Source organism: Rhinolophus hipposideros (genome assembly GCF_964194185.1).
Source record: "Rhinolophus hipposideros genome assembly, chromosome: 21".
In the NCBI taxonomy this organism is placed as follows: Eukaryota; Metazoa; Chordata; class Mammalia; order Chiroptera; family Rhinolophidae; genus Rhinolophus; species Rhinolophus hipposideros.
The window spans coordinates 42690879-42701592 of record NC_138067.1 but is presented as its reverse complement, the minus strand read 5'-3'; the positions used below and the strand labels follow the sequence as shown (position 1 = coordinate 42701592).

Here is a 10714-nt window from a genome sequence, read left to right as displayed (position 1 = left end):
GATTGTCATCTAGATCAAGCTGTGTGTCCAGGTATCCCCGGGACAGGTGTCTCTGTGTGTGTGTACCTGCTCAGTGGGAATGTCATGAATTCATACTCTGAGTTTTGGGGTCTGCATGGGCTCATCAGCGTGGGTGTCTGTGCGCCTGTGTGTGTCCCTCTCACTGGGTCAGTCTGCGTGTTCCAGCAACGGTGTCAGTGAGTCAGTTTATGTATTTGTGCCTGGGGGTGTATGTGAGTGTGTCCTCGCCCCTGTTCAAGGTTTGCATTTGTGTGACTGTGGCCATGTGTCTGCGCGTTGGTTTGACCCCGTGGCCCTGTCAGCACGTGACTTTGTATACTGAGCTCCAGGGGTGTGTGTCTGTGGGTCCCAGTCAGTGTGTCAGTGTGTCAGTGTATGTGTCCGGCTGTCCTGTGTCGCCCCGGGCCAGGCCCCGCCCCGCCCAGGCTGCAGGGAAACCCCCCGCGCTGAGGTAGGGGGCGCGGCAAGCGCCAGCAAGTCCCGACTTGTCCACCGCGGGCGGGCGGGGCCGTGGCGTCACTCGGGGGCGGGGCGTGGGACCCGCTGGGCGGGGGCGGGGCGGGGCGGGGCGGGGCCGCAGCCGAGCGGGCCCAGGATCCGCCGGGCGGCCTGAGACGCGGTGCGAGCCACATGCGAGCGGGCGCCTGGCGGTTGCAGCCACAAAATCAGCAGCGGCGGCCACGACGCGGACGGGCCTGCGGGCCGAGCAGCAGCAGCAGCAGCAGCAGCAGCAGCAGCAGCAGCAACCACAGCGACAGCAGCAGCCACTGCAGTTAGAGCAGCAGCAGCAGTCGCCGCAGCGTGCGGCGCTCGGCGGGCGCGTCCTCCTGAAGGAAGCCGCCCGCCCCCTATCACCACCCCCTCCGGCGTGTTCATGCCCCCGGGGTGAGTGTGCGCACCCCGAGTCCCAGCCGGCCGCGATTGGCCAGGCCGGGTGGGCTCCCTGGAGGAGGTGGCGGGAGTACACGCGGAGAGCAATGGGGGCGCGCTGCATCCTCACTTCATGTCTCCCTCTCTCCCCGCCCTCTACCTTCATGAAGGACCCTGGGCTGGGGTCTTTGGGCTAGAGGCACTAAGGGTCCGGGAGCGCAGGTGCCTCAGCGGTCTGGCGGGTTTGTTTACAAACAATGGGGTGCGGGCTCGGCAGCGCCCCCTGGCGGCCAGTGCGGCCCCGGGGAAGTGAGTCGACCCCGACTGCCCCGGCCCCCGCAGTCCGGGAGGGGCGGGGGGGGTACGGCAAGGAGGGGCGGCCACACCCCAGGCGCGCGCCCGCTGGGGGCGGCGACAGGGGGCGGCTCGTGGGCCGCGTAGTCTGCGGCTCCTGCGGGCGGGGGCTGCGCCCCAGCAACAGCCGGTTATTGGCCCCGCTCTCGCCTGGCGGGCGGGGCGGGCGCACGTGGCGGCGGCGGGGTGGGGGGGGCTGTGACAGCGCAGGGGGGCGTCTGGCCCCGCCGTGGGAGCGCGCGTGTGCGGGGTTGTGGATCTGCAGGTGTCTCGCCTGGGTGTGTGCGTGTATCTGGCTCCGAGTTTGTGCTGGGGTCCGCAGGGAGTGGTGGTGTCCGTCCAGGGGAATGTTGGGGCTGTGGCCCGTCGGGGTGTGTGCGTGAGTCCCTGTGTGTGTGTGTGTGTATGGGGTGCTGTCTGTGTCTGCCCTGCTTGAAGGGTGGGGGCTGTGTTTATGTGTGGTGTGGTGTACCTGTGTGTGTGTGTGTGTGTTCTCTGCGAGAGTTGTCAAGAGTGTGCTGTTTGGGGGTGATTCTGTGTGTCTGTGTTGCCTGCATGTGCTAGTGTGTGGTTGTTGTGTGTTTGTGCGTTGCTTGAGTGAGCTGTGTTTGTGTTTATATGTGTGTCTTGCACGATGTGCTGTGTTTGTGTGTCTTGCCTGTGTGGACTGTCTCTGACTATATCTCCAGGGTATGTGTCTCAGCTAAGCGTTTGTGATGGTGACTGCTGAATGCCGATGTCTGTTTTTCTGTCCAGGTGTCTGTGTGAGTTCTGCCTGGTGTATGTATGTGTGTGTGTGGTGGGGGGTGTTGTCTCCGTCTGTGTTTGGCTTGTGTGTCTGGCATCGGTGTCTGGAATTGAGGACCGCGTCTCTGTAGGGTCTGTGCCGTGCTGTCAGTGGGTGTTGCTGGCAGCCTCTTGCGTGGGGCTGTCTGAGCCAGTGTGTGTGTGTGTGTGTGTGTGTGTGTGTGTGTGTTGGGTCTGAGGGGCTTGTCTCCACGATCGGCTGGCTCATGTGTGTCATGTGGGCTGCGTGTGTGTAGTGTTTATGTCAGTCACGTGAGACCAGTGTTTTCTGTGGGTGCTTTAGGTGTGCGTGCTGCCAGGGCTGTGTGGGATTAGAGTTAGCTGGTGTGTGTGTCCGGGGCTGACAGTTGGTGATGGTTTTTTGAGGTTGGGGGAGGAGGATGGGTTGACGACTGCTGTTCTGCTGTTGTGTCTGTGTGTTGTTGCCGGCATGTGTGGTAATGCTTCTGGGTCCGATGACATGTGTTGTGTATGCCTGATTTACATGTATCCTGGGGTCTGAGAGTTGGTGACAAGTGGGTGTGTGTCTGGGATGTCTGTTTTGTGTTGATATGTGCATGAGTCTTGAGGTGTGTACGCTTTATCTCTTGGGTGTGTGTGTGGGGAGGGGCATGTGTGTTTGAGAAGTGTGGCAGTGCCTATTTAGTGTGTTTCTGTCTGTGCTTGTGTTTGCTGCATTGTGTGTGTGTCTGTGCATATCAACAGTGGGTCAGTGTGTGAGATTTTGACAGTTTGTATATGTGTGGATGGAGGGGATGGGTTGTGCCAGACAGTATGCATTGTGTACATAGCTCTTCCCATGGTTTATGAGTATGTCCACGTTTTGGTCAGTGTGTGTGTGTGTGTGTCCTGTGTACTGAGTAGCAGTGTCTGACACTGGGACCGTCTCAGTGTTTCTGTGCAAATGGGAGATGAGGTGGGAGGTCAGGCTGGCCCGACCTGCCTGAGTCCTTATGTGTGTGTTGTGTACCCTTCACACACACCCTCAAGTCTTACCCATTTGGGTCTTGCGTGTGGCCTTGTGTGTGTTGAGGGAGCGGTCACAGTGCCTGGCTGCTCTCCGTGTGTGCCCATCACTGTGTTCCAGAAGTTAACCCCACCAGTCCATGTCCTGTGTGAACCCCTGGTTGGGTGAGCTTGTGTTGTGGGGCTGTCACCCTTAGACACACAGACACCTGACAAACCCCTGGGTCCTGTGTGAGCCCTTGTACTTGCTGTGAGAGCAAGCCATCCTGTGCCTCCCTGACCCTCATGTGTGCCCATAACCATGTGCAGCCCTAGGTGGGTGTGTCTTGTGTGGCCATATTAGGCATCCACAGTCCCCTCCATTTGGGCCCTTGTGTGCTGTGGTGGTTGCCATCTCTGCCCCCATGTGTGCTCATCGCTGTGTGCGAGAGTGGGGGTGTCCTGGGGACACCGTAGCGTGTGTATGTTGTGGGGCCGTGGTGCCCCCTGCACTTGCTGGCTGACAGCACCTCTCTCCTGTCCCGCAGGCCCCAGGGAGCGCCATGGCCCGAGCACGCCAGGAGGGCAGCTCCCCGGAGCCCGTAGAGGGCCTGGCCCGCGACGGCCCGCGCCCCTTCCCACTCAGCCGCCTGGTGCCCTCGGCTGTGTCCTGCGGCCTCTGCGAGCCAGGCCTGCCCGCTGCCCCCGCCGCCCCTGCCCTGCTGCCAGCTGCCTACCTCTGCGCCCCCACAGCCCCGCCCACCGTCACCTCCACCCTGGGGGGCCCCCGCTGGCCTGGGGGTCCCCGCAGCCGGCCCCGAGGCCCGCGCCCCGACGGTAAGTGCCGCCCCACACCAGGGATGATGGGAGACAGGAGAGAGACAGAGGAACTGGCGAAGTGGGAGCGGGTGGGGGGAGGTGGCGAGCCGGCCGGGCCACAGGGAGGGTGTGGCCAGTGTGGTCTTTGTGTTGCAAGAAGCAGGAAGACGGAGTGGGAGGCTGGGGGTGGGGGAGGCCGAGCGGGAAGTCCCTCCTGGAATCTGACTGCAGTCCTTGAGTTGCTGCCCAGGGCCTTTTCCGGGCCTGGGGCAACAGCTGTTTCCCAGCCCCTCTGTCCTAGTCTGGGTCCCTTGAGCTCTGCTGAAGATTGTAGTAGGAGAGAGTGTGGGGAGTGCGGGAGGACGGTCACTTCAGGACTTTGGGGAGGGGTCGAGGGTGGTCTTTCGCCTTTATCTGCGTCTCTTTGGCCAGGGCCGGCCCTCTGCGCAGTCCGAGAGGAGGAACGATGGGGGAGGGGCCATTATGTTGGGAAAGTTGGGGGGGGTGAGTCTTGGGGAGGGAAGGGTTAAAGGTCCCCCTGCCTGATGGGCCGTTAACCCTGTGGTGCCCGGTAGCCCCAACCCAGCCTGCACACTTGGTGGCTGGGAGACTGTCCCGGTTTCCCTCTCCAGCCCCACCCCGTCCCTGGAGCCCAGGAAAGCTCAGAGAGTAAACTTCCTTGGCTCAGTTCCCTGGCAGTCGGGCAAGAAGGGACCCGATTTCAAGACCAGAGTCCCAGGTGTGGAAATTGGGGTCTGATTTTCGGCCTTGGGGATCTCTCAGGCTAGGACCTGGGGTGACCAGAGGAAGAGACGTCAGAGAAGCCCAGAAGGGGGTGGGGCAGGAAGGCATCTCCCGCATCCCAGCCCCCCCAGGCCCGTGCCCTGAGGCAGCCAGTCTGGCCTTCTGGTCTCCAGGCCCCTGCCACATCCGGGGGTGTGGCTTCACTGTGGTTGGACAAGAGAGGGCAGGAGACCTGAGGCTTGTGACTCTGGGTGTAGTCAGTGGTTGTATCCCTGTGTGACCTTGGGCCACTTCTTTAGGGTGGGCCTCAGTTTCTCCATCTGTTAAATGGGGCAGGCAAAATTTGGCCCCGTTGTGGAATAGAGGTACTTAGGTCAGATAAGAGGAAGGCCCTCCATACTGACGGGTAGTGGGCTGGTAGCTGGTTAGACAGGTGACCCCAGAAAGGCCACCCCAGGACCTCTACCTTTCTGATGCCTGGGGAGTAGGAGCTGACAAATTTGGCTCTAAGAGGGGAAAACGGAATCGCTAGAAATGAGACAGGGAACAGAGAAGTCAGGCGGCTGGAAAAGGGAGAAGCAGGCCCTGGCCAACTAGTCCCTTGGGGACACCTCAGGGTCTAGAGGGGTCATGGTGCTGACCACACCCCTCGGCTTTTCCCAGGTCCTCAGCCCTCACTCTCACCCGCGGAGCAGCACCTGGAATCGCCGGTGCCCAGCGCCCCGGGTGCCCTGGCGGGCGGCCCCACCCACGCAGCCCCGGGAGTCCGGGGGGAGGAGGAGCAGTGGGCCCGAGAGATCGGGGCCCAGCTGCGGCGAATGGCGGACGACCTCGACGCACTGTACGAGCGGCGGGTGAGTGCTGGGGGAGGGGTAGACGGCAGGTGGGACTTCCCGCCGGGGAGGGGGCTGCGGGCGGCCCCGCCAGATGTGCGGCAGCTGCTGCCCTGCGCGGCGGGGTCGCGCCGGGGACAGGCAGGTGGGAGGGGCGGCGTGGCCGCCGAGCCGCCGAAGGGCCCGCGCTGGCGCGGCTCGGGCGAGGGCCGGGGCTGGGGCTACCTTGAGCGATGCGGCGCGCCCGGGCCCGCGGCCGCGGGGACTGAGGGCGGCGCTCGGCCGTGCAGCTCATATATCCCGGGCTATTTATAGCTGGTGAGTCAGCAGCGGCGGCGCGACCGCGCCCGCCCGCGCGGCCCGCAGCGCGCCACACTGCTTCCCGGGCCGGCCGGGGGCGGGGCCTGGAGCCCCGCCCCGAGGAAGGCCCTGCCCCCAAACCCAGAGCTCCGCCTCTGATTAAAACAAAATATTTGAAGCCGCCAGCAGAGAATAGAGAATAACAAACATCAGGGCACCCACCGCCCAGCTCTGTCCAAGCTGAACATGACACCCACACTGCTTGCTTATTCAAAGCAAAACAAAAACCGGATGTTGTGAAGCCCCTTGTTCTCTCTGACCCCCTCCTGTCCCCCCTTCCCAAGGAAACCTCTCAAGTTAGCCTGCTCCATTCTTCTGCAGGTGTTGCTTCTTTCACTCCACATTTACCAGGCCAAACAATGCTTAGGCCTGTGGGGCGTTTTGGGCGTTGTATACATGAAACAGTGTGTGTTCCTCTCCAAACATGACCCCCTCAATTTATGCTTGAGATTCATCCATATGGGCAGAGGAGCTTTGGTTTATTCATTTTCACTGCCACATAGCATTCTATTGCATCAACGTACAGTAGCCGTGTTCATTTTTTATTTGTTGGCTTTTTCTTTGTGGCTTTTCCAAACAATGCACATCTTGAGTGTGCACTCCTGTGTGTCCCCAAAATAGATACCTGGATGGTCTGCCTGCCCCTCAGCCTGACTACATCATTGTTGGCTTGTTCACCAAGGTGGCTGTGCCAGGTGGTACCCAGAAACAGTGTAACGATGGCCGACTTTTTAACTTATGCCAATCTGATGTGTCCTTTTTGCTACCTCCTGGCTGCAAGAGTTGGTGGGGAGTGATGAGTAGGCAGGGACTGGTACCAGGCAACCCACCCCAGGCACTCAGTAGGATCATTAGGATGATTTTTCCCACCTTGTTCTCATCTGTAAGATGGGTTTGCCATTCCTGTCTTGGGGATTGATTAGGTGGACCCCTCCTTATTAAATAAGCACAGAGCCTGGCTGTGCACTCAGTGTGGGGCCGGGAGAGTGCTACACCTTACCTTTCATTTTCACTGGTGCGAGTCTTCTTGTATTTAGCTTTCTTTGTGCCCGCTCTCCTAGCACTTTGGAGCTGACAGGGTCCTAGAGGCCACCCAAGGTTTCATCTTGCCACTGGAGAGAGGGCAGGGGTTAGCTTTGTGTAGACATACATCTGTGCAGCCTTAGCGCAGATGGTGAACTGTTCCCATTCTCCTCCTTCCACAGATTGTTCTAGAATCACTGAGACTATGAGCTCCTTGCTCCCTTCTTTCTGTCTCATCAGCCTTTTAGGGGAGGGCAGGATGGTCTGCAGTCCAGCCCTAGTCGTCAGCCCCGTGTGACTTTGACTGGGTGACTTTCTCAGCTGGAAACCGGAGATGAGATAGATCACAGCTAATATGCACTGAGTACTCTGTCGTCCTCTGAGGTGTCATTGGCCTCAGTGGGCCGAGGAACTGGGATTTGGACCCCATTAGCAATAAGAGCACCTACTTCCGAGGGTTGGTTGAGGGTGTAGCTCACTCTTAGGACCATGCCTCGCTCCTCACTGCCCTTGCTGCTGACCACCGATGTGCCTGTCACAAGCCCGCTCTGACTTCCTTTCTCTTCTCTTTCCCTAGAGACAAGAGGAGCAGCAGCGACACCGCCCCTCGCCCTGGAGGGTCCTGTACAATCTGATCATGGGACTGCTGCCCTTACCCAGGGGCCGTGGAGCCCCCGAGATGGAGCCCAATTAGGTGCCTGCACCCGCACGGTGGACGTCAGGGACTTGGGGGGCAGGACCCTCCCACCTCCTGACGCCCTGGCCAGCGCGGGGGACATTTTTTGCACCATGTAGCATACTGGACGACCAGCCCTGCCTGTCCCAGGGGCGGGCCAGGGCAGCCACTCCAGGCCCAGCCCCGGCCTAGCCTGGGGCGCACTGACGGAGATGTGGACTCCTGGGTCCCTGGCTGAGAAGCCAGGAGAGAGAGGGCTGACGGACTCGGACTCAGCGTCTGAAGGCGGCGGTGACCGAGGGGGTGGGGACTGAGCCACCCGCCTCTGCCGCCCACCACCATCTCAGGAAAGGCTGCTGGTGCTGGCTGCCCGTTCCAGCTGCAGGGGTGACACTGGGGGAGTCTCCCTCCCAGTGCTCCTTCACTTTGGGCCTGGCCTCATCAGGCCCCTGGTGCTTCCCCCCCTCCTCCTGGGGAGGGGGCCCGTGAAGAACAAATGAGCCAAACGTGACCACTAGCCTCCTGGAGCCAGAGAATGGGGTGCGTCTAATGGCTGCCCCAGCCCAGCGCCCAGCCATCTTCCCTGAGCCAGCCGGCGGGTGGTGGGCATGCCTGCCTCACCTTCATCTGGGGGTGGCCAGGAGGGGCCCAGACTGTGAATCCTGTGCTCTGCCCGTGACCACCCCCTGCCCCCATCAATCCCATTGCATAGGTTTAGAGAGAGCACGTGTGACCACTGGCATTCATTTGGGGGGTGGGATATTTTGGTGGAAACCGCCCCAGCCTTAGTCCCCAGGGCGAAGCGCTGGGGGGAAGATGGGGAGTCAGGGAGGGAGGGAATCTCAGAAGAGGGAGGAGTCTGGGAGCGGGGAGGGATGGCCCAGCCTGTAAAATACTGTATATGCGCTGCTGTAGATACCGGAATGAATTTTCTGTACATGTTTGGTTAATTTTTTTTGTACATGATTTTTGTATGTTTCCTTTTCAATAAAATCAGATTGGAACAGTGGATATTATTTCGGTTCTCCTTTCCCGCTGTGTGACCTGGTCGGAGCCTCCTGACCTGTCTGGGTTCAGGGGGCACACCTGGGTGTCTGCAGCTGTTCCTAAAGGCAGGTTGAGGATCCACCGACTGCCTGTGTGTGGCCAGCCTTCATGCATCCTTACTGAATGCCCACTCAAAGCAAAACCCCATGAGGGTGGGAGTTCTGGTGCTTCATTCTCATTTTATCCCCCCACTGGATAAAGTATGAATGGCCTGTAACTTACATGCAGAAGCACCACCTTGAGGACTCTTGAGGAATGTGCCAGTAATGAGATGGACAGTGACCCTGCCCTCAGGGAGGCATGAAGTAACATCTGGGAGAGCACCTCGAGCTAGGCTTTACCTACCGTGCTTCCTCGAAAATAAGACCTAGCTGGACAATCATCTCTTAACGTAAGACCTGGTATTATTTTACTATAAGACCTGGCCTTACATAATATAAGACAGGGTCTTATATTAATTTTTGCTCCAAAAGACGCATTAGAGCTGATTGTCCAGCTAGGTCTTATTTTCAGGGAAACGGTATGTAGCTGCCCTAAGGCCGTAGCTGCCTTTATGCCTGGCATAAAGAGCTGGTGTTGAATAAATGTAACAAGGGGGCTCCTACTGTTACCTTCCTGAAATCAGGGCAACTGGCCAAATGCTTTCCTTGTGTCCCCTCCCAAATAGGCAGACATGAGTTCAAATCCCAGTTCTGCCCCTTCCTGCTGTCCTCACTGGAAAAGAGGAAGTTCAGGGGAAGTGGCCCTTTTAAGAGGCCAGGGCCAGGTTAAGGGAACCATCGCTTTGGAGAGGCATTTGGCAAAACCCTGTCAAGTTGAGGTTGAACATACCCTATGCCAGCAACAGCCATCCTGGGTATCTCCCTTAGATGTGGATGTGCGCAAGAGTCCGAGAATTGGCAACACACAAAACCAACCATCTAAGTATCCACTAGCAGTCAAAAGGGTAAATTGAGTGCTTGTCATACAACAGAAAACTCCACAGCAGTTAACTCGAATGAACTAGAACCCGATCCATGTGAATAAACAAATAACAGGATGTCAAAAAAGCAAGTGGCAAAATGATGACTGAGTACCTGGGTGTTTAATTATTGTATGTTTCTTCATACTTAAGTACTGGTGCACCGACCCGAGGGCGGGCAGAGGCATAGTCACGCACGCGGCTCACCTTTCCAGTAACAGTTCATGGAATTATCCATATGGCTGGATTAGGTCTAGCGATTTATTATTGTAACTGCCACTGCTCGGGTCCCCCAAGCTTCTCCACACCCATAATTCTATGCTATAGTTGTCATATGGATTACGTCTACACCCATGACAAATTCCACAAGACAATGTCAGAACTTTTGCTTTAGTCATGTATTTCAAAGAAATTCAGAGGAAAAGTCTCTGAAAAGAATTTCCTCATTTACAGTATTGCCAGTGCTCTTCAATGCATCCTGAAGTCCCAAGTTTCTCTTGTGACAATTTCCCATAAGCCTGAAGAATTGTATTAGCGTTTCTCATAGTGTATTTCTGCCGGAGACAATTTCTCTTAATTTTCTGTATCTGAAAATACCAATTTCCACTGGTTATAGAATTCTGGGATTGACTGTTTGCTCTCAGCATTTTAAAGATGTTTCGCTGTCTCCTGGCCTCCATCATTTCTGAGAAATCTAGGATCATTTGAATCATAGTTCTGTTTGTAATGTTTTTGTCAGGCTGCTTTCAAATTTTTCTTCGTTTTTGATTTTCATACTACGGTATGTCCAGGCCCAGTTTTCTTCATATTTATCCGGTTTGGGAGTCACCGAGCTTTTCAAGTCTGTAAACTTACATCTTTCTCCAAATTTCAAAGTTTTGGGCCATTATTGACTCAAACATTTTTTCCCCCATTCTCTCTCCTTCCTTTCTGGGACTCCAAGGCGACATATTATCAGACCTCCTGACGCTGTCCCACAAGCTCTCGTTATTTAAAATCGTTTTTCCTTTTTAGACTGGATCATTTCTACTAACCCACTGCCAGTTCCCACAATCTCTTCTCCATCATCTTCATGCTATTACATTAGGTATACCAGTGAGTTTTAAAACGGCAAGGATTATATTTTGCAGTTCTAGAACGTCCTTTCAATTCTTTAACATTTTCTATTTCTCTGCTGAGACTTCCTATTTTTCACATCACACGTATATTTTCCTTTACCTCAATGAGGTAAACTCCTTCTGTTAATTCCAACAC

At 57.1% G+C, this 10714-nt stretch overlaps 1 protein-coding gene across 2 annotated transcripts; it reads left to right on the top strand.

Moving 5' to 3' along the window:
- The first annotated feature begins 632 nt into the window (after window positions 1-632).
- On the top strand, window positions 633-8467 carry BBC3 (BCL2 binding component 3). Of its 2 annotated transcripts, none has more exons than XM_081032136.1 (4): window positions 633-906; window positions 3546-3834; window positions 5224-5414; window positions 7354-8467. In XM_081032136.1, the coding sequence occupies exons 2-4, from the start codon at window positions 3561-3563 to the stop codon at window positions 7468-7470; spliced, it is 582 nt and encodes a 193-aa protein (XP_080888262.1). In that variant the 5' UTR covers window positions 633-906; window positions 3546-3560; the 3' UTR covers window positions 7471-8467. The 2 variants fall into 2 exon arrangements, with proteins under 2 accessions (XP_080888262.1, XP_080888263.1); XM_081032137.1 differs by lacking the exon at window positions 633-906 and adding an exon at window positions 1468-1523 and having other exon boundaries at window positions 7354-8466.
- Window positions 8468-10714: the final 2247 nt, after the last annotated feature.